The sequence below is a fragment of the Trachypithecus francoisi genome, unplaced genomic scaffold (genome assembly GCF_009764315.1).
Source record: "Trachypithecus francoisi isolate TF-2019V2 unplaced genomic scaffold, Tfra_2.0 Lachesis_group13, whole genome shotgun sequence".
Taxonomy (NCBI): Eukaryota; Metazoa; Chordata; class Mammalia; order Primates; family Cercopithecidae; genus Trachypithecus; species Trachypithecus francoisi.
In genome coordinates, this window is record NW_022681458.1 from 80,467,083 (window position 1) to 80,491,649 (window position 24,567).

Here is a 24,567-nt window from a genome sequence, read left to right on the forward strand (position 1 = left end):
GATCATTAAAAAGTGAAGATGCTTTGATATATATACAAGTGCTTTGTACATCCACAGGAAACAATGCTGCTCTCTAATTTCCTTCGGAAGATTAAAGCAATACTTTGCAATGTTATAAATTTCTTTCTTTCAAATGAAACACATAGCTCACTTGTCACTCTTGTAAACAGAACATGTTCACTACAGTGCATTTTAGGGACAACACTGTAGTGGGTAAGGGAATGGAGGTTAAAGTGAATCTATCTGGTTTGAATCCCAGTTCAGTAATATATAAGCTATACAACTTTGATAAATTTTCATAAGTTCTCTCTGTTTCAGTTTCCTTATATGTAAAATGGAGATAATAACAGTTCTTACCCCATGGAATTGATTGTTGTTTTAAAATAGTTATCATTTGTAGAGCAGTGTCTGACACATAGTAGGTCTTTTGTAGGTGTCTGTTAGATGCATAAAATGAACTACTTTTTAATGGTTATTTTCAATGAACTAATTCTCAAGAAATTAATAGCCTCAGTCGGAAGCCAATAGTTTCTTTCCCATACCAGAGAATGTAGTGTAAGTGTCCTTGATCATTTATACATGAATCTTTATTTTATTTTTTTAATGAGTCTTTATTTCTAAAACAAGGTGGTGGCCTTTTAGGAATAACCAATATTGAAGTCGTGCATATCCAAGGAAGCTCATCTTCCTTGGTACTTATCTTAAATGAGTTGTTCATCCTTGTATCTCACTCAACACCTGTCTAAGGAGTCTAATATTTGATAGCAGTGATTGAAACACCTTTGAGAAAGACAAACAGCCAGGGTAATGTGTAGTTGAAGCACATGGGCAGTAAATTTACCCACCTTCCTGTGAAGACTGCAAAGCACCACAGTGGCCCTCCTCTCTGGCCCTGTCTCCCACTGCTCTCTCATCACCTACAAAACTCCAGTCACCCTGGTCTCCTCTGTGGATTTTGTGTGGGCCAAACTTATTTCTGCGCCAGGGTCTGGAACATCTTTTCTCAGTTTTCCACTTGGCTGTCTCCTTCTCATTTGGTTTCAGCTCAGGTGTCACTGTCTCAGAGGGAATTTCCCTGATCATTGGATTTCATATTGCTTCTGCCACAGTCAGAGACTTCCAACCACATTATTTAATCTTGTTTCCTTGACAGCACTTAGAAGCATCAGAAATTCTTTGATTTATGTTTATGCTGGTTGTTCCCGATTCTCCATTCAAGTACAAGCCCCCTCTGTGCAGAGATCTTGTTTGTTTGTTTGTTTGTTTTTCACCTCTCTGTCTCCTAGACAGTACCTGGAATAACGTAGGAGGACCTCAATCAATATTTGCTGAATGTATCCTCACATTCTGTGGATGAGAGAGCCCATGAAACTGGAATCCTGACGTGCAATCTGACAGTGGGTACAGATCATGCCCTTTCTGGAACTTAGTATGTAATAGGAACTTGCTATTGTCCTCAAAGCAAAGAGAAAGAAAAATCCCTGAGCAGCAAGTGTCCCGGTCAGGAGAATAAGGTTAGGGAGGACATGAATTTTAGCCAGAGATCTAAAAGAAGTTAGTCTTTGAAACAAAAATAATTTGGATTAGGAAATGGAAACACAGCCTACTTCACTGTCCTAACTTAGATACTTGCTGCCTCTAGATGAATCACCACCGGGACACTGCAGGCTGAGGAAGTTTGGCACAAATGTTCAGGCTGGAAATGACAAATAAATATCTGGAATGTGATTGATTACTCTAGCAGCTTTTATTTTAAAAACAACACTAGTTTTTAAAAATATATTTCACTTAATAAGTATGTTTCAAGTACTAGTGATTTCTTTTACATTATAAAGCAAGGAGACCCATGCTTATTCTGTTTCTGTCTCGTGATCAAATTATATGTTCAAACCCTGAAAGTCTGGTTGGTTTGAAAAGTTGGTTCTTTTAAATTCAGATGGTAAACTTGGAGTCATGAAAAATAAATCAGTGAAATGTCTCTTATAAAGGTTGTGCATTTTAGATCATATTTTTTTAGTTGATCATTCAAGATGGGTGAACTGAACTTCCTAGTATCCCATTGATGCAACTGAATGTAGTCCTGTGCGCCTGCAAAGTTGCCAAACAGATTCAAGAGAACTGAGTTCTAATTCTTGTAATTCGGGCAAGCTCCTTCTCTTCCTGAGATTCAATTACTCCCTGTATACCACAGGTACTGGGCTAGATCCATGGCTTTCAAATCACATTTTGCAAGCCCTAAGAATTCTTCTGTGTCCCTTTAGGGCATACTGCAAAACAATTCCTGATCCCTAAATCATCTTCCACAATTGGAGGCCTGTAAGTTAAATAATAGGAGTCAGTCCTGTGTTTTCATTTACTATTTTCTCTCCTGGATCTCAACATCCGCTGGGATTACCGTGGTTTCTCTCAATATGGAGGTCTCATGGGTCTCTTTTTAGGCCATGTTTATGGGGTTGGAGTGGGAAATATTTGGTTGGATGGCAACCATAGATCCCTTAGAGACACTGAGGTTGGAGTGTTGCCTCTAACTACTTAGGCAGTAAAAGTGAGGGCAGGGGCCCACCATGGCACCTTGTTTGATGGTCATATGATAAAATTTTATTTTATTTTATTTTATTTTATTTTATTTTTGAAACAGAGTTTTGCTCTCGTCACCCAGGCTGGAGTGAAATGGCACGATCTCGGCTCACTTCAACCTCCACCTCCCAGGTTCAAGCAATTCTCCTGCCTCAGCCTCCGAAATAGCTGGGATTACAGGCACCCACCACCACGGCAAGCTAATTTTTGTATTTTTAGTAAAGACAGGGTTTCACCACGTTGGCCAGGATGGTCTTGATCTCCTGACCTCAAATGAGCCACCTGCCTCGGCCTCCAAAGTGCTGGGATTACGGGAGTGAGCCACCATGCCCGGCAATAACATTTTCAAAGAGATTGCCATCACCATCACCATCCAACATCTTATTTCATAAAACTTATTTTATATGAGTTAAGTTGATAGCTGAAAATCTTGTATTGGATAAATGTAACAGGAGTCTTGGAGTAGAGTTCCCAATCTCAAGAACTACTGAGTCCAGGCAGGTGATCAGAATGAATGAAGCAAACCAAGAAAGGAGTCAAGGAGGTTCCTGGTAAAATAAGGCTGGAACTCTAATGAGCTGGTGACTGCACTAAAGGGATAGCAACTACTGACTCAAACTGCTGCCATTGGAAATATGATGTTGCCAGACATTGTGATTTTTGTCGAGAGAAACTGGAAAACTGGAGTTTTAAATGTAAATTCCCTCTCAATTTTGAACCCTTGACAACCAATTTATGAGTAAAGGAAACTCATCTGTGTGCCAGATTTGGGCTTTGGGTATCAATTTCTATTTTAAGGAATAATTTGATTGCTTTCTTTTGGATGTGAATTGTATACCGGGTGCTCCGTATATATTCTTCCATTTAATTTTTGAAACTCTGTAAATTAGAAATTAAAATATATGTATTTCTGACTAGGAAAATAAGGTGTAAGTTATAGTACTCACCTAAGATTCCATAGATCCACGTCAATTCAATTACTCCCTGTATGCCAATTGAATTGACATACAGTTTCTGTACCACAGTGGCAGTGTCTCTTCTTAGGTATTCTAGAAGAAATATGTGGAATGCCTTTTCAGATAGCTTTTTTGCCTATTAATGTCATTATTCAAATAATGAATATATAATGGAGTATAAACAAACACAACTCTAATAGCAGGCCCTTATAAGCCATTATTAGAATTTAAGTACACATAATGAAATCACCATTAAATGACTGCTAAACAAACATTTGAAGGTTGCTTTTGAAACTGAAGTTTTGTGCCTCCCTCTATAACTTAATAACTTCTACAGGGTCTACATCTTGTCTCTGGCCTCAGCAAAATTGTGTGTATGTCCAAACAAGTCAATCAATATGCAAATCCAATTCATGACTGAACTCTAAATGGCGTTGGCTTTTCAGTCTTCCCATGGCCTCTCCTCCACTCTTTGCTGCTGCTTCTTGATGTCTTCTCACCAATGTTACCTCTGCACTGTGTCTTCCCACACTTGCTCTCCTGCCAACTTCCACACCATGACTGTGGAACTATAGATGGGTCAGGGTAGTGGGGGACACTTGCAAGATATCACACAGGGATGGTCCCCAAACTGGCATTGAGTGTGTCATGCCAACTGCACCCAGGCCGCCAAAGCAGAGGCTCCAGAAATAAGGAACAATGAGTGTATAAACCTGAGGCTTTATTCCTCTAGATTAAGTTTTTAGAAGAACAAAAAGGTACAATTTAGAAGATTACAGGTAAAATATCTTTTATGGCCAGGCACAGTGGCTCATGCCTGTAATCTCAGCACTTTGGGAGGCCAAGGCAGGTGGATCACTTGAGGTCAGGAGTTCAAGACCAGCCTGGACAACATGGTGAAACCCCATCTCTACTAAAAAAACAAAAATTAGCTGGGCATGGTGGCACGTGCCTGTAATCCCAGCTACTTGGGAGACTGAGGCAGGAGAATCACTTGAACCTGAGAGGCAGAGGTTGTAGTAAGCTGAGATCACTCCATTACACTCCAGCCTGGGCCACAGAGCGAGATTCCGTCTCAAAAAAAAAAAAAAAAAAAAAAAGCCTTTTATGTCTCCCCGCCATTTTTAGTTAGTGGCTATCAATTTATGATTTCAAAGGGTCACACACGTACCTCCAGGTTGCAAAAGTACTCCCAACATATCCGGAGTACTTTTGCTATTTACTTTTTCAAGTTACAGTATCAGGAGCCATAAAATATTGTTGACATAATCTTCTTTGATGAAAAAGCCGTGCTCAGTGAAACCTGCTAGAGGAAATCCTACTATCAGTTTCTTGATGCACACTTAGAGCCTTCTGCATGTGTTTTTCTCTTAACAAAAATTAGGAATCTATCACTATCAAAGTATTACAATTTTATAATAAACTTTATAAATAGCAACTCAATATTCAAATCATCTTTGTGTCATATTTTCCAGAAAGTAAGTAAACTCATGGAAACTATGAATGTACTTATTAAAATGTATAATTTTTATCATTAAAATTTTATTCATTTTTTATAAAGAACTTATACATTATATATATTTGTATGTATGTCTCATAGCTATATATACTTACATATTTACATATATACAAATATAACTTTATTTGTAGGGTTCAGTATCCAGAATATATTAAAAACACATACAATTCAACAATAAGAAAAGAGACAGCAAAATTTTAAAATGGGCAAAGGATTTGAGGAGACATCTCTCCAAACAAAACATACAAACGTCCAACAAGCACATGAAAAGATGCTCAGCATCCTTGGTCATGAGAATAATACCAATCAAAACCACAGTGAGGTATATTTATGCCAACAAAAATGGCTATAACTATTCCGGAAAAAAACAAAAAATAAATATTGGCAAGAATGTGGAGAAACTGGAACTCTTGCGCATTGCAGGTGGGAATGTAAAATGCTTCAGCCACTGTGGGAAACACTTTAGCAGCTCCTTAAAAAGTTAAACATAGAATTACCATATAACTCAGCAATTCCACTCCTACATATATATATATACACACACACACACACACACACACACATATATATATATACTCAAAAGAATTGAAAAGAGGTACTCAAACAAATGCATGTACAAACATGTTCACAGCAGTATTATTCACCATATTCAAAGAGCGGAAATAGCCCACATGTCCATCAATGGGTGAATGGATGAACAAATTGTGGTACATACATACAGCAGAATATTATTGCACCATGCATGTAATGAAGTACTGACATATACTACCACATGGATGAATCTCTAATGCATTGACACAAAAAGCTATTGTATGATTCAATTTATCCGACATGTTCAGAATACGTAAACCCATAGTGACAGAATTCAATGTGGTGGCTGCCACTGGATGTGGGGAGAGAGATGTAAGGAGAAACTTCTTATTGAATATGGGTTTTTATTTTGAAATTACGGAATTGTTTTGGTATCTAATAGAAGTGGCAATTGCACACATTATGAATGTACTAAATGTTACTTAATTGTTCACTTTAAAAGGATTTATTTTGTTATGTAAATGTCACCTCAATAATTTTTTTAAAACTTCTTTTAAAAATTTTATTTGTAATAATTTTCAGTATGAGTAATCTATAATAATTATTGCATTATTCCTGGATCATAGACTAAAGCTTCTGTTATAAGAGAATAGACTAGTCCAGAAAATTAGGCTCTTAGGTGCATTATAAGAATCTATTGTGATCCATTGTTGTTGCCAATAACAGGAATATTTTTATTCTCAATGAAAGAAAAAAATTAAATTTAAGTTACACTTGTTTTACCCAGTTGCCACTCACACCACTATGTCTCTGTACAAAGCACAGAGGAAACCACAGGATTTACCCCACCCCCGCCACTTATTCCAGATCTACATTTTACAGCCCATGAGCACTCAAAATGCTTAAACTTGTCATATAAGAAAATCCCTTTTCTGACCCCTACATTTTCATCTTTCAGTTTTCTGCTTAACAGCACTCAACAGAGCAGCTCTTCCAAGGAGACTTTTTCCAACATCCAGCCTCATCTTGCCTCCTTCTCATGGACGCTCCAATTCAGTCTAGAGGAAACAAAAAGCAAAGTCTCTCCTCCTTACCAAGACCTGCCCCCCCACTGACCTCTCGATCTTATGCTCCTTTATTGTCCTCATTGAAATCTGTAGCTGTTGAAAAGGATGAAAAAGTCCATCGTTTGACATATCCAAAATTCGTGGATCTGATTCTTAAAAAACAGAATCTCCACTGTCGCTTTGGAAAGCAGTTGGCAGTTCCTCAAAAAGTTAAACATAGAGTTAGCATATAAGCCAGCGATTCTACTCCTAGGTATTTACCCAAGAGAATTAAAAACATAGCCCAGACAAAAATTTGTGCATGAATGTTCACAGCAGCATTATGCATAATAGCCCCAAAGTGGAAACCATCCAGATGACCATTACTGATAGATGGGTAAACTAGATGTGGTAAATACATACAATGGAATCATTTCAATCATAAAAATGAATGAAGTACTGATTCCTTCTACAACATGGATGAACCTTGAGAATATTATGCTAAATAAAAGACATCAGACAAAAAAGATTATATGTTGAGTGATTCCATTTATATAAAATACACAGAACAGGCAAATGTGTATACAGAAAAAGTAGATCAGTAGTCAAGAGCTGGGAAAGAGGGCAAGGGGGAGTGACTGCTGATGAGTATGGGGTTTCTTTTATGGATGATGAAAAAGTTCTGAAATTAGATAATGGTAACGGTGACACAGCATTCTGAACATACTAAAAACTATTGAATCATACATTTTTTAAAAACTAAGCCCAAAAATACCTCAATCGCCAATTGTTTAGCATTTAGTTGTCTTGTTATCTTAGCTATCTGGAAGTTCTGAATAGGTTTAGACAGCAGTCAAATCTGATTTGAGGAGATTTTGCATGTCCTTCCAGGACTACTTTGCAAAGCCTTACTCTAGAAAGGTTACAAAGTAGTGGTGTCCTGTATCCGGACCCAGATATGGCTTTAAGAACTTGGTTGCCTGTTCTAAGCCCTTGTCCTGTTATTTGTAAAATGAAGCCAAAAATATTAAACTCGTTATGTATTTCGAGTATTAGACAATAATATACTCAACTTTGCCTTTAGTACATATTCAGGAAATGGTAGTTACTTCTATTCTTAGAGGGCTTGATCCTCATTTCTCAATTGTAAAAAATACTGGTGCTCATATTATTATTTTTAAATCTGTTGCTTACAGTTAAATCTCTATATGAATTCCAGATGAGAAATCAAAAAAGTAATAAGCTAATCAGCTGGTTGAAGTTATGTGCTAACCAATGGAAGGAATGACTATTACACTTTACCCCCGGTGTTTAGTCAAATGTATCTCTGAATTTATAATTTTTACTTGATTCTTTGCATCAATGTCAACAGTCTTCAACAATACATTTATTAGAACAAGTGTCCATAAAAACATTAGAGGCAAATTGATGCTTAATAAATCAAATAATTTTTTAAGATATTATTTGCATCACCTTTTTTTCTACTATGAGTTTTGCCCATTATTTCTGGGGAAAGAATGCAAACAAATTGGGAGGCCGAGGCGGGCGGATCACCAGGTCAGGAGATGGAGACCATCCTGGCTAACATGGTGAAACCCTGCCTCTACTAAAAGTACAAAAAAAATTTAGCCGGGCATGGTGGCGGGTGCCTGTAGTCCCAGCTGCTCCGGAGGCTGAGGGAGGAGAATGACGTGAACTCAGGAGGCGGAGCTTGCAGTGAGCTGAGATCGTGCCCCTGCACTCCAGCCTGTGCAACTGAGCGAGACTCCGTCTCAAAAAAAAAAAAAAAAAAAAAAGGAAAGAAAGAAAAAGAAAAGAATGCAAACAAAGGTGTAAATGCCATGGTCTTCAGCCTCTAGAGTTTTGTTGATAAGTGTTTATGGAGGAGAATGCTGGCAATCATGGACTAGACATATAAGAAACAAAGGGAGATTCTTTCTTCAGCCTTAGAAAGGACTTGTGGTTAGTCGACTGCGCTTTATGAGGAGAAAATAATTTTTATTAAAACGGATGTGAAAAGTCAGCTTTTTCATCTTCTGACAACATGGCAACAAATAAATGATTTACCTTTCAGTAAGAGCCAGGACTAGAACACAGATATGAAATACTTCTGGCCATAGAAATGTTTCTGACTGCAGAAATAAATTATCTTGGTCATTTATTGCAAACTGGAAATGTAGAAATTTATTCTCCAGGCTTGAAGAATAAAATAGCCAAACAATGAATTGTAATAAATTAAATAAAGCTCTGCTTTAAAATAGGGTAATAGCCTAGATGGCTTTAAGAATTTTCCTCCCTTCTATGATTATATCATTTCAATTTCATCAGAAAACTGGGCGTATCTTGATGATACATCTGATAAAATACAAATTGGCAATACTGAGTAGGTTTCAGGCAGGGAGCAAATCTTACTACAAGGTATAATGAACAAGAAAAAGTCTTTATAACTTAGGTTTGCATTCTCTGCATTTTCTTAGCATACAGACTTCAAATTTTAAATTTTCTAATGGCTGAAGTTACTTCCTTTTACAGAAGACTTTAAAAAATTGCAATGTTTTAATTGGTTCACATTAAAGACTCTTAGAAGCTTGAAGAAAAAAAGTCTTTCCAGATGAGCAAGAGGTTGGATAAATGTAATGACATATGGTTTGTTTTTTATAGCTACAATATGCGAAAAATAGTAGCATAACACATGTATTCAATGATATATATGTATTTATACATATAAATATATATTCTGCTTGTAAATTATGAGATAAGATTCTTTTGTACAAATATGATTTTGTTTTCTTTCTCTTTCTTGTTCCCTTTAGGAATAAAAATAACAACTGAAACTTAGAACAATTTTAAACATCTCATTATACCAGAGATCTTGCAAAAGATAAAATCAACGAATGCAAAGCCATGATGCCACAAAGTCCCCTGCACAGACTTGTGAGCGGGCTGTCTGCAGGGTCTCGGAGCCTCAGGGCAGGAAGACTATCCGTTGATCTTATTACTGAATCTTCCCTCCACCCCAGTAGGCTTCCTCAGAATCCTTCCAGATGGATGGGTCATGAACTGATTTTTAAATATCTCTCAGGAAGGGTATTTCTCACATCCTCTGGCAAACTCAGAACTTCCCCTGAAAGTTTTTCTTTTATTACCCCTGGATCCCTGAGCCCATTAAGTCACCCATAGAGATGTGAAGGACATCTGATTATTATATTGTCTGTACTTAATTTTTAGCTTTTCAAATGCTCTTGTTAAGTGGCTCTTGATCCTTTTATCTTCAAAGTTAAAACTAATCAATAAATTTTTTTCCTCAAATGCTATACATAATTTTTCTTTGATCTTTTGAAGGTTCACATCTATTTTCAGAAGACCCTTGTTATGGACCCTTGGGTGGTATCTACATGCGCTGTGCTCTTCCTAGGTTACAGCACAGGGTATTAAAATACTGTCCAAGAATCAAAAACAAACCTCAAGCATATCAGGAAAGCTTGACTGGTTGCTACTGCAGTTTTATCAAACAGAGCTGGGCAAATCCTAGGGATGGGTGTTGAATAACATTGAGAAGAAGGGAGCAGTGATTTTGATTCCATTACCTCTGAGTGGTATCTTCCTCTCTCTTCCTTCATTGTAGTTGTTTTTCCATTACTTTCGCCCTGTCCTATGCTACTGTTTTCCATCCAGGCTCTGTTGCCACCATGGGTCTGTGAAGTTCACTTATTTTACCTAGCTAATCCTCAGTCACTGAAAAGTCTAACTGTTTGACTTCCGAAGTGATAAATGACCACTTAGTGCTAATGCTCCATCTCCACAATCATTCTATTGTGGCTTTAACTTTTTAATGTGGGAAATTTCAAACATAAAGTAAGCAGAATCACACAATGAACCCTGTTTATCCATCAGTCAGCTTCAACAATTATCAGTATTTTGCCATGGTTGTGTCATCTGTACCTCCACCCACACCTCAGACTTCTTCTTTTTGTAACTATTCTTTTTTTTTCCTTTTAGGTAAAATTTACATAAATTAAAAATCACGAATCTTAGCTGTACTATTTTGATAATCGGATAAACCTGGTAACACATACCCATAATATAGAATATTTCCATCTCCCAGAAAGTTCCCTCTTAGGCAATCCTCTCCCATCCTCTTCCAAGAAACAACCACAGTTCTGAGTTTTTTTAACTTCAGTTTTGCCTGTTCTTGAACTTCTATAAATGGATTCATACAGTATATAGTTGTTCATGTCCATCTTCTTTTATGCAGCATAATGTCTGCAAAATTCTTCCACATTGCTGCCTGAGTCAGCTGTTGCTTAACTTTTGTTGCTGTATGAATTCCGTATCACAATTTGTTTATTCTTTCTCTTGTTGATGGATAGTTCAGTTGTTTCCAGTTTTTAAGTATTGTAAATAAAGCTTATTTGAACACTTTTTTACAAGTCATTTTGTGGACATATGTTTTTATTTCTCTTGGATAAAATACCCAGGAGTGGATTGCTAGGTCAAAGCATAATTGTACATTTAGCTATAAAGTTTTACCTTTTTCCAAAGTAGTTGTACTGTCACTCCTTTTTAAACTACATTTTTTTGGTTTGTTTTGAATGGATAATTCAATCAAATGGTCAAACAATCCAAACCACATAGTAGGTATATATAAAGTATTCTTTGCATCCTGTCCCTGTCCACATGCACCTCACTTATCCACACTGCCCCCTACAGGTAAGCACTTTCATCAGCTTCTTGTTTATTCTAATTTTTTGACGCAATTACGAAAAATAAACATGTATTTCTGCCCCTCTACCTTCTAAAACAAAAGGTAGCCTACTACATACCCATTCTGCACTTTCCTGTTTTCAACTAACAGTATATTTGGAGTCTTTCCATATTGGTAAATAGACAGCATCCTCATTTTTTTTCTAAACAGTGCTCTATTGCTGGCCCCTTGGATTAGTTCCCACCTGTTACTATTGTACTCAACCTTGTACCTACATCATTACATATCTACATAGCAATATGTATGGGATAAATGTTCAGAATAGTGCTTTAGCTTTACTGGGCCAAGAACTATAGGTATTTGTCACTTTGATAAGTATTACCAAACTGCCTTTCAAAGGAGTTAATATTCTGTACTCCAATCAGCAACGTCTGAGAGTTCTCCCTGACCATAGGCTTCCCACCACAGCTCACTGTGAACCTGGATCTTTACCATACTCAAATATTCCTAAGTATTCTGAGCAGCTACAGAAAACAAACATACAATAACCCCACAAGGCATGGTTTTGTGCAAATTATTAAGAATTTCAAGATGGTAAAAGTATTAAGGAAAGCATGAGGTCCTGCATGCAGCCTCATGCAACTGGACAGATTGCAAATCTGTGGAAATTGTCCTTAGGACTAAACATCATAAAGAAATCATATATGACACTAGTCATAGAAATACAGGGCTGCCACTTTCCTTGCCTCACATCTAAATCAATGAATAACTGTATTGATGGGAACAGGCCAAGTAGAGGCTCATGCTGGAACAGTCATCGAAAGAAGATCTGCAAGTCCAAATTGCACTTGAGTTCTGTCTTAATTTCTGACAGTGCTGTGTCCATGAAGAAGCCTGATTGTCCCTCCTAGAGAGGAGAGAAGGGCACAGTGCAGTGGGGTTCTTATTGCTTATACATCTTCAGAATGCTTACCCTTATGGCACTGGGAGCCCCAAGAAGGAATGTCAGTGGGCTGGAGATAAAGTCACAGGAAATTTTCTGAAACAACTAGGGATAGTCACTTCTAGAATAATGGAAGCAAGTAGAGTGGAGGGAAAGAAAAATGTTTGGTAGTTAAATATTGGAAGAGGATAGTTACTGCAAGGCCAGTGCTTTCTTGAAAGTTTTATATACATGATCTGCAGATCTTCTTTCTTAGGGCTGCTTCACAAACAAGTACAATCTGAAAAGAAAAGAGGGAGACAGAGACAGAGAGATAGAAAGAAACATCTACTTAAATAGACAAATAGACAACGGGAAAAATAGAACTGAATCTGCCAAAACAATTAAAAATATAGCTAATAGTTGTGTGAAGATTTTAGCCAAACAGAAAGACAAGGTAATCATACATTAAATCAATCCACTCTTTCAAGCTATTACCGTATTTACAAGTGTTACTCTCTAGACCGACCTGGGGCGTGACACCTTTCTCTGCTCTTTCACCCCCTCTGCTGGTAGTGCCAAGAAGCCGGTCTCAGATCAAGACACCAGCAGTGCCAATGAGGAGATAAAGTGAGACGGATATTTTATACAGCTGTGCTTCTCAAATTTTAATACGAACACAGATTTCCTTAGGATTTTGTTAAAATACAGATTCTGATGGGCGTGAGATTCTGCATGACTAGCAAGCTCCCAAATGATGCTGGTCCTTGGACCACACTTTGCAAAGCAAGGCTTTCTAGCATCAATAATCACCAGCACAAAAACCCCTCAATGAGGTCTTCCAGTCTGACTTGAAACTGATCTCTATGGCCTTTAAGTAGCTCTACATTCAAACGTTGGTCTCATACACAAATTGAACAGTTAAGTTCATTTCGAATATTTCTCCAGTTGCCTCAGTGATTTACCTTCACGCAAGTCATCAGTTACATCATGCGGTTGGTTATATTAGAATATTGGAATCTAGTTAGGAAACATTGTGATGAGTTTGCAGTATGGAATAACATTTTTTATTTTAGAAAAGACATTTGCCAACCCCTCTCATTTTACAAATAAGGAGGCAGAGACAGAGAATGTGTGACTTGACCAAGGTCACACAGCTGGTCAATAACAGGAAAACTAAAATCGAATTATGCTGACACTACTTCTTATGCTGTCTGTCCAGATTGTTTATGATTTTTCTATTTCTCTGCAGTGACCAGAACAATTTCTGCTAAATCTTACAGATCATTAAAGGCCTATGTGGTCGGTCACAAAACTCAGGAAACATGACAACGTGCATCTCATCTCAACAGTTTTCCTCATCTCATTCTTTTGTAACTTAGTACCCCACTCTCTTATCAGTAAAATTAGATTTTAAATGTACGTTAGAAGGGAAAAAATGCCAGATAATTTCCTATCAGCATCAGCTATCTTGGATGTTTCATCTTCATTTGGCTCCATCCTTTCTACCTGAATTCCATTTATTAAAACAGGACACATTGGGGTTTAATCAATATCCTTAAATTTTCCATAAACACAACAGAAATAAACTCCATGTAGTGAGGGAGAGGATTTTTAATACTTACGTGTTGAATGAATGATCATTATTTGGATAGACGAATGACTGAAGTGATTGTTATATTCAGGTAAATTCATCATGGCTAGGTAGCAAACCAAAAGACTTACAAGAACCTCAAATGAGGCCATGCACAAAACAGGGCTGGCCATGGGCTATGTAATTTCAAGGTCTTTTGTCTTCAACATCAAAATTCACTTTAGAGAACTTAAGTGGTTTTCATGCGTGACTGAAAGTGGAAGGTGAATTTCCAAGCTGCTCTTCCCATTCCCAACCGAAAAAAAAAAAGACACAAGAGTGTATAAAAAGTTTCCAGGTCTCTGAGGTTTCTCACCCAATGTAAGCGTTGAATGCAGATGAGCAAAGTGAGTGGGCGAGGGAAGTCATTTGTAACAAAAACTCATTATTTACAGATGAGAAATTTATATTGTCAGCGTAATATCTGTGAGGCTAAACAGAGCTGGAGAGTATATAAAAGCAGTGCGCCTTGGTGCAGAAGTGCAGAGCTTAGAACACAGAGCACATCAAAAGTTCCCAAAGAGGGCTTGCTCTCTCTTCACCTGCTCTGCTCTACAGCACGCTACCGGAAGGTAAGATGATTATAAAACTGGAAATCCTGTTTGGGGTACAGTTAAGTATTTTTAAGGGATCAAAGTATTATAAATTAAAATGTTGTTCTTTCATCTTAGATTTTATTACTAATAGCAGACAGAGAGGAACGGAGATGAAAAGGTTATATCAAATGCATTTACGTGTACTTTAATATAGCGAAGTTGCAAAGCGAGTTGGAAAAATAATTCCATGCAAAAATATAAAATAGAAAGAAAAACAAAGATTCAAATCAATGCACTTGTAATAATACTTAACTGTTATGAGAATTGTATTTTAAAATAATTGGTAACATTTTGAAGAATAAATATTTTTCTTGGACTTGATAGATGTGTACACTACTTTGAACAGAAGGCGTCTTTTAAAGTGAGCAGAAATGTGTCCATTAGGGAGCCTATAACAGAAATTGCTTTTTACCAATTAAAATCTCTAGTTTTCCAAAAGAGCAAATTAAATATCATCTTTCAAATATTCAAATTTCAGACATCTATCAGAAAGTCAAAGTCCATGAAATCTACTCTTTGTAAATAAAACATAGCATACTTGGTGCGGAGAACAAGTATCTATTTGGGGATTTTCTTTGGATGGATCTGAGTGAAGTCATAGATTAATAACTATTTACTATGTATTGAGGACAAATAGTAATAAAATCTAAAATAGCTACCCTCTGGAATAAAATTTTAATTTGTCTTTTTAGATTAAGCTCGTAAAGACAAAACACAAATTTACAAAGATCTTCAATGGAGTAAATGATTAAGTGGTGTATTTTTCCATACATGCTGAAGACCTATTACATAAAATGAGCTAACCAGTTTAAAAAAGGATTTATGTGGACTACAATGCCAACATATTTGGAAATAGAATATAATGTCTTCTTTTTTTAGGTCTAAGATTAATCTTTCTCTAAGACTTCCTACTTATTATTGTTATCATACTTTCCTTTAAATTTAAGTGGAAATTTGTAGTTCTTACAAAACTGTAGCCTCTCTTTAGACTACCTAAAGAGGGGGAAATTTGGAAATTATTTTCTTATTGAATAAGATTTTGATACTAAAATAACATAAATATTTACTTTCTCAGCAATTGTATTCAAACAATTAACACTATTCTTATTTTTTCCCACAATTTGGTAGACTTTCACAAACAAATAAGTGAGATTTTTAAAGCCAGTTCTTTCTTCAGAGGAAGTCATTTAATGTTGGTAATATTATTAGATACAGAACGCTCACTTCTTTATGTTGTTTATGGTTGTTTTTCTTCCATCGGCTCCTGAAGTGGCAGGATACCTTCTGCTCTAAATCTGCCTCAATGGAACATAATAGGAGATATTGCAAAATGCTTAGGACTTTGGGTGGAATGAGTATTTTTTCAGTCTTGTGAAAGACTGAAAGCTTTTACAAGAAACTTTCCAACAGTGGTATAATTGTAAAAAGAAGTGCTTACTTAAATATTTAAATATTCCTGAAAGCATGGATATAACAATTGAGAGTTATAATCAGAAGTAATCAGAAGACACTACCTAAATATATGGCAAGGTTTCCAAAGTCTGCCAACTGGTGAAACTGAAGCATAGCAAAATGTCAAATGGTAATTTGATGTTGATGAATGAAGAAGGGTGAATATATCATTCCTATTATGTTCCTTTGTCTAATCGTCCATTCAGTCTACAAAAAAACTTAATATTTCAAAGAAAAAAGTTACTGCTGCAGGTATTACAGTGTCTATGTTTTGTTGCCAGTGATAGCAAATACAGCTAAGATGTTAAGGAAAAGATTGATAGTTTAAAAATGATAATATTTGTGAAATCCTTATTCCAAACCAAATGTCATCTGCTAAAAATACTCATTCAAATTATTTGTGGATAAGCATAGTCAAACTTGGATTGAAATGCCCCCTTCTCAAAGGAAACACCATTGGGTTTCAAAGTAGCAGGGATCCATAACAAATACTGGACTTGATGTCCCCACTCAGAAAATTGAAGAGCTTGCTCTGTGGGGACACTCTGTCCCACATTCACATTGGTCCCAGTCCTCATCCACACTGCATCATCATGTCCTTAACATACTATGGCTTCACAGGGCATCTGCTTGTGACACACAGGACAAGCAATTAGGTGCATCCTATAACCAAGTCTATGGTGTCACCAGCTGTGAATGACATGTCCTCATCTAAGTCCAATTAGAAAACAACCTGGGGACTTTTATGACTTTAGAAGTAAGCTCTAATTTTCTTTTAGATAGTAATCTCTTAGTTTTTTAGTTGTGATTGTTCACGTTGCCAGAAGCATTAGTTCTTGTTGCAAATTGCTTGTCTGTAAAATGATTTTTTCCCTTTAATTTAGAACAGGTCAAAGCACCCTAAAATACCTCAAATCTGTTGGCCGCTTTATAATTACAAAGTCTAGACCAAGTTACACTATTTAAAATATAAATGAATAATACATCTGAACCGACAGCTGGTATGCCAAGTTGTAGCCTGAGGCTGCTTTAAGATGGTTGAAATGCAGTATAATGTAAATGCTTGAAAGTGAAGGACTATTAATTGAAAGCCAGACTGATAGTGAGGGGGGTGGCATGATGGATAAGGTGCCATTCCGGCTAACCATATGTAGCATATCATCTACAGTGGGTATTTTAAATGTTGATTGTGGACATTTTAATTTCCAGTCGGGAAATGAGCCTTCTAATTATTAAACAGAAGTGTCCCTACATTAATGAAAAAGCTTAATGGTGGAACACATCTTTTGTGTCCTTTTTTGCCTCCAAAAAATCTGGGGAAGAAACATAATCCACTATTTAAGCTGAAAATATAATCAGAATAAAACTGATAACACTAGCTTTTTCTTTCTACTTACGATATTTATCTAGTCAAATCTAACTAATTTAGCCTAACATGTTTAAAAATGCTGGCCTGCCCCCCTTACCCTACCCCCATTCTGTGTTCTGACAGACAGCAGAAATGAAAAGCATTTACTTTGTGGCTGGATTGTTTGTAATGCTGGTACAAGGCAGCTGGCAACGTTCCCTTCAAGACACAGAGGAGAAATCCAGGTATTAAATCGGTAGTCTCGAACTAACCTATCAATATGGTTCGAATAAAGCCTGTGAAAACTATGAATAGTGAATAGGGTCTCAGTAATTTAGAGTAAATGTTCTGCACAATGATCAAATGTTTAAAGTATCCTTGTGATAAAAGCAGACTTTGTTGGAGTGTAGATCAGAGTATGTGTTTTTTTATAATCAAAGGAGACAGAAATGTTGAAAAACATGTTACATGGGAAATTATAGCCCTTTGAAATCTACAGATGATTCTATCTGTCAATTCATTACTCACACACTGCATAATAGATTATTTCAATTATTCACACCAACTCTTTTCTCTTTTTTCCTCCTTTAAAAAATAACATTATTTCTTCCTAAATGTAAAAGCCATGCATGTTCATGATGGAAAGTATGAAAAGTATGCAAAAAATACTAAGTACTCAAAATTCCACTGTCCAAAGAAAGCTGTTCAAAGTAAACAAATTTGGTGTATTACTTCCCTGTGTTTTATGTAAACCATACATAAATATCTCTTGGCTCATTATATGGCTTTGTATCATGCTTGATATCTTAATGTAGTATTATTATACAATTTTATTGTATTATTAAAAATATCTATTAAACATATGATATTTAATGATTGCATACTATTTCATCTCATACATGTACAATATTTGTTTAGCTATTTATCTGGGAAGCTTAAGAGGTCTTCAAATTTCTTCCATGAATAATGTTGCAAACAACATTTTGTATACACACTTTCCTACATTTCTTACTATTTTTTGCACATAGGTTTATAGTTGTAAAAATACTGTATCAAAGGGTCTGAATGAGTTTAAACCTTTTATAATATCTTGCCAACTTGCTTTCCAGAAAGTTCATATGCATGCACACTCTCATCAACAGTGTAGAAATACTCCTCATAATATCCTCCTCAGCATTCAATCTTTGCTAATTTCATAGGTAAAAATAGTATCTCATTTCTGAGTATTAATTACATTGACTATTTCCCCATGTATTTACCATGCCAACCAACTGTTGATTAGTGGCATATGGATTATTCATGATACAGTTTCAAATTAGCAAGTGTCCTTTTTCTTGCCTTTCTTTGAACTTTTAATTGTCTTCTTTCCACTATTAGCCACCATATAACTAGATAATTGTGCTGTTTTCATATTAATATATGCAAAACAAAACTGGGAACATAAATCTGCTGCCCAAAGAAATGATTTGGGATTCTTCACTCTTTTAAAATATTCAAGTCACTACTCTCTTCTGTGACTATTAGCATAATCATGGGTAGATTAATTAGTAGAAAAAGATTTGTTTAATCCTATTTCAGAAAAAAAGAGGTCAGTTGAGAAACATGTTACTAGAATTCAGAATTATAGTGTATGCAACTATACTAAAACGATGGGATCTCATGACAAGCTGAGGAGATCTCTCTAAACTACCTATTGAAATACTCTAGATGCCTGTCTTACTGTTTTATATGGTCTTGTATTTTTGTAGTGAAGATGCTTCTCAAATGAGTCTACTCTTGAAGAGAGATTTATGTTGTACCAATCACTGTTCTTCACAGATCATTCTCAGCTTCCCAGGCAGACCCACTCGGTGATCCTGATCAGATGAATGAGGACAAGCGCCATTCACAGGGCACATTCACCAGTGACTACAGCAAGTATCTGGACTCTAGGCGTGCCCAAGATTTTGTGCAGTGGTTGATGAATACCAAGAGGAACAGGTAAGAGTCTAAACCTGGTTCAAACTTGCACATAAATGTATTAAATAGGTCTAAAATTTCTATTGACATTATAAAGTTCTTATGCTCGTCAAATAGTGTCCATAAGCTCTGATCATTTTGAAGATACTTTGGGTTGTGGATGCTCTCCTTTGTATTATGCCTCCGAATGTCTTAACCCGCACCCCTCTAAACCACTCACCCAACCTCAGTGTGACATAGACTTTAAACTATTTTCCCAATGGTAGTCCTAGCAATATTTACTTGCTTACTCACTTTCCCTTAAAGTGAAAATTTACTTTTGTGGACCTACGAGGTTACCAATCTAATTTCTACCAAAAGATAGAGCAAATGTAACATTCTTTTGTGGGGTTCAAACCCAACATTAAAATTATCCCCCAGCCAAGGGTAAGGAATGGAAACAGATGCATTCTTTTTCTTGTAGAATAAAATCCAAGACATGCATTTAAAATTACAGCCTAGCTGCACAGCATAGAGAGAGAAGGCAGCAAATAAGAACACAAGCCTATCGGAAGGCATACATTTTAATGTTGGATTTTCTTTGACGAGTGTTGGGTTTTTTGCTGCATCTAGGCTACTGGAGGAAATTATCCGCAAGGGTTTCACAGAGATGGTGGAATTTCACAATTTTTTTGGAGGGTGGCCCACAAGGGGAAGGGAGTTATGCATAGAAAGTAGCTGAAGCAATCAAAAAAATCAGGAAAAGGACATAGATTTGTCTGGATAGAATGGAGAAGAGAGAGAGTGAGAGTAAGATAGGGAGAGAGAGAGACAGAGAGAGAGGGAGAGAGAACAAGCAAGCAGGAGGAATAGGAGAAATAGAGTTGCTAACCAAAGGTTCTTAAAATAGAGGGTACAACCACAGGAAGATGGTTATCATGGTCAGAGCAGACACTGGGAGAGGTCCCTGTTAAGGACTACGTGAAAGGTGAGAAATCACAAATTTATAAAAATGCAAACAACTGCCCTCATTTTCTAGAATCGGAATGCCACAACTTGGTAAATTGATGTAAAGCAATCCTCACACTCAAGCAGTGTTGGCTACGTGTTTAAGATGAGGTGATATGGTGTAATATGTGCCAGGGAGACTGACAGCAGCTGACGGCTCACCTCCACGGTGCTCTGCACATACTTGATGTTGATATGGGGTCATCTTCTTTGCTTTCCTTGTTGCTAGCAGATCACACATTTTCTTTAATCCATTATCAAGTGGTCCTTTTGGTGACAATTCAAGATGGTCCTTTGCTTTCCCTCAAATCAATTAACTAACTCTGACCCCATACTTACTAATAATAAACAGCTGCCTTGCTTGCAAGTCACATAGCACAGTGGATAGCCTGTATTCATTGAGGCTAACGTCAAAGGTAAGGCAGCTTTAATAACCAATGGCATGCACAAGCAGGGGACTGCAGATGGGTATGCTGGGAAGGGAGGGGGAGCTTTAGCCCACCGATTGTTAGTAGCCCTCTTCCACCAATTTCAATCCAGAACGTTAACGTAGCTTCATGACAAATCCCCTAGCAACTCTCATCACCTAAGCCCCTTCTACATAGAATCCTGAACTCAAAGTTGCCACTGCTTATAGGTGAGAACCATATTGCCAAAGAGACAGATCTTCAATTTAACTTTCACATTTCTTTCAGGAATAACATTGCCAAACGTCACGATGAATTTGAGAGACATGCTGAAGGGACCTTTACCAGTGATGTAAGTTCTTATTTGGAAGGCCAAGCTGCCAAGGAATTCATTGCTTGGCTGGTGAAAGGCCGAGGAAGGCGAGAGTAAGTCTGTACATTCTTATTTGACATTTTTTGCCTTGATGCAGAAAATTTAAGACTACAGTTATCTATATATGGATCTGGATTACAGAAGCAATTAGTAGTCTTGCAAAGTAAGGAAATAATTCCTATTGATGAAAAACAGTATACAAAAGTTGAGTCCATTTTGTTTTTGGTACTAAGTATTAATAGAGCCAAACAAGTTACATTTTTATCCCCCTTACAGTTGCATTATAATTAGGTATTAAATCTTTGGCCAAACCAGGCCACCTCTGAGAGTAAATAGGGTGTTTTTAATAAACACACCAAGACAAGTTTAAACTAGGACTGTTCCAGGGGAGCTAGAGATAAGGAAAAAGAAGAAACGGTGCTGAAAACTTCCAATGTTTAAAGAAAACATGTAATATTTACAGCTTAACTTTAAATATTTACATATGTGATCAACATATATTTATATGTTAATAAATATTCAGATAAAAATTTGGTGAAGACTGAAAGTGACCAAACATAAAATGTTGATAAAATGATATTCAAAGTACAAATAGATAAAAACATCCATACATTTAACTACATATCCAATTTTGTATGGGCTGTCATATAGATATTAAACAATCAAAGTTGAAAAACAACCAAGACCATTCATTACTTGCTTGGATCTTAACACAACCAAACAGACCCGTGAACCATCTCATTTTCTCCTGATTTTTTTGGAGAGATGAAATATGAGAGACAGAGAATATAGGTTCAACTCTGATTTTTAAATTAGATTTAAAACAAGCTTACTGAAATTTAAAGAGATCTCAAGATGAAAGAGAACCAGCATAATGGTTGGTTTTTAAAACATTAATTATTAAACTTATAAAACCAATGGTAACATAGTTTCTTACTCTTGACAATATTTTGTAGTGTTTTAAAGGGATAGCAAAAATTCTGCAATTGTAAACCACTGAAAGAGAAAAATCTAATATAGACGAAGCTTTAACTTCTTAATACTGCATTTTGTAAGGCTGTTCCAGCAATCTCTGGTTTTATAGGGTATGTTATATTTTGTTGAACTACAGACAAATTAATTATCTCAACAATAGTTCCTGTATTGTCAATATACTAAAATCTTCAAAACAACCTGGAAGATTGACAGGGGCATGAAATTATGCAGGCTTGCTATTAGATCCCAGCTCTACTACTTTCTCTTTCGGGCAGTCACCGGTCCATGTGGGTTTTTATCAGGTGTTTCATAACATGCCCTTTAAAAACAGAATCCTTTCCTGTTTCCTCAAGACACTTGTGCATGTTACCAGTGGTAGACAATCTATGATCATTTATTTAAAATGTCTAATCAAACGCTAATTTTAACCCCTTATTTTCTTAGTTTCCCAGAAGATGTCGCCATTGTTGAAGAACTTGGCCGCAGACATGCTGATGGTTCTTTCTCTGATGAGATGAACACGGTTCTTGATAATCTTGCCACCAGGGACTTTATAAACTGGTTGATTCAGACCAAAATCACAGACAGGTGATAGCTTTTTAGCTAATTCGGAAAACCATCAAACTTTCACAAGTACTGATTGCCATACTGCTACAAGCTATTCCCCATGTAGGGGGAAAGTCTGTAATCTCTCATTATATAAGAAATAACTATGCATGTTTAAGTCATATAAGAGTACATCGTTATGTTTGTTTTGTATCATTACAGTTTGTATACATTTATTCATTTATTCCAGAGACATTTACTGAGTGTCTATTAGAGTCAAGAAGCTAGAAACACAGATAGAAATGAAACATTGGAAATGTTACATCATTCACATATGGTCGCATTAAAAATTGCTATGCATGCTGAAATTTTAGCACAGTGGTGAAATGCAGCATATACAATATTACATGCTTAATAAGAAGAGTAGTGAGAACTGGACACTAAAAAATACTTATCTTGATGAATTTTGATTTTTTAGTAATTATTAATAATTGTTTGATAGCTTTGATGGGCAGATTTTAGGATAAAGAATCTTTAAATGAAAATATTTTAAGAGTCCAAAGGATGGAGAGATTTACAGACAAAGGGATTAATAAACAACTTTTATCAAGATAAATCATTGAAATACTTTCTGGATAAGGTAACCATATCATCTTTTCATTGTAATTGTGTTAAATCATTTTCTTTTTTTAATCTCTAGGAAATAACTATATCACTATTCAAGATCATCTTCACAACATCACCTGCCAGTCACGTGGGATGTTTGAAATGTTAAGTCCTGTAAATTTAAGAGGTATATTCTGAGGCCATATTGCTTTACATGCCAATAAATAAATTTTCTTTTAGTGTTGTGTAGCCAAAAATTGTAAATGGAATAAAGTTTTGTGAAAATATTGCTAAAATATCAGCTATAAAATATGAAAGTGCTAGATTCTGTTATTTTCTTCTTATTTTGGATGAAGTACCCCAACCTGTTTACATTTAGTGATAAAATTATTTTTCTATGATATAATTTATAAATGTAGATTATTCCAATCATGACATATCTGCATTATAATAATAGGAGAAGAGAAGAACTGGTAGCCACAGTGGTGAAACTGGAAAGATAACTTTCTTCTTGAAACCTTTGTCTTAAAAATAATCAGCTTTCAATGTATCAAAGATACAATTAAATAAAATTTTCAAGCTTCTTTACCATTGTCTGTTTTCTCTTTATGTCCCCCTTTTTCATGCCCCACTCCTTCCAAGCACCCCTGTTTTCTAAGCTGCAGTCCACAAGTCAAATCTGGTGCACAGGTGTGACTTCATGCTTCAAATGGCTGCACAGAACTTTTAACATTTTGAGCCAACATTGAAAAATCAGGATCTTTCATAGAAAACTATTGATTTGTAGCGTCTCCTGAAAAAGTAGGTCATCAGGCAATATTAGACCCAAAAGGCAAGTCTATCCTGTAGCTAAGTAGCAGCTGCCTCTTACTAAAGGATCAGGTGTTCTCGGGATTCTGTAGGTCCCCAGCACCTGCCCATGCATGCTCCCACACCCCACCTACATGATGGAGACATCAAGGAACTTACCTCTGGCCCACTTTCCTTGCATACTGCACCTGCAGGCATTTGAGTTTTCCCATCATGCCTTGTACCCTTTTCTCCCTGTCCTGCAATGGCCAATATCTTGGGACAGTCTGACAGTGATTGCCAAGCCTGAGACTTTTCTTTGCTGTATTTAGCAATTGCCAACTCTCTATCTCTATAGTGCTCCCACAGGGTGGACTTACCCACCAATAAGATTCTAACATTTACAAATTACTTCTATACTTTGATCAGCGGTAGTGAATTTGAACTAATACCTGTAATGATCACTCTTATTTGTTTACATAGTGATGAGCTTTTCCTGAAATGGATAGAAATCTTAAGACCAGAATTGTCTAATTAAGGCTACTGCTAGCTGTAGGATCCTGAGCAAGTCATATAAACTCTCTGGAACTAAGTTCCTCATGTGAAAATACAAAGTTAAAATTGTCCAATCACCATCATT

The 24,567-nt window shown here is 36.3% G+C and overlaps 1 protein-coding gene and 1 long non-coding RNA gene across 2 annotated transcripts in view; one reads left to right on the forward strand and one right to left on the reverse strand.

Annotated features, from left to right (window-relative positions):
- LOC117094945 overlaps positions 1-24,567 on the reverse strand; it is a 61,594-nt gene that overhangs the window by 6,804 nt on the left and 30,223 nt on the right. The window contains exons 2-3 of the long non-coding RNA XR_004441737.1: positions 4,705-4,836; positions 3,525-3,626 (exon numbers count right to left, since the gene is read on the reverse strand). This is a non-coding gene — a long non-coding RNA (uncharacterized LOC117094945). The remainder of the gene's footprint in view (positions 1-3,524; positions 3,627-4,704; positions 4,837-24,567) is intronic.
- GCG (glucagon) lies at positions 14,215-23,726 on the forward strand. Its single transcript, XM_033231299.1, has 6 exons — positions 14,215-14,461; positions 17,430-17,530; positions 19,104-19,265; positions 20,927-21,064; positions 22,431-22,574; positions 23,233-23,726. The coding sequence occupies exons 1-6, from the start codon at positions 14,222-14,224 to the stop codon at positions 23,237-23,239; spliced, it is 792 nt and encodes a 263-aa protein (XP_033087190.1). The 5' UTR covers positions 14,215-14,221; the 3' UTR covers positions 23,240-23,726.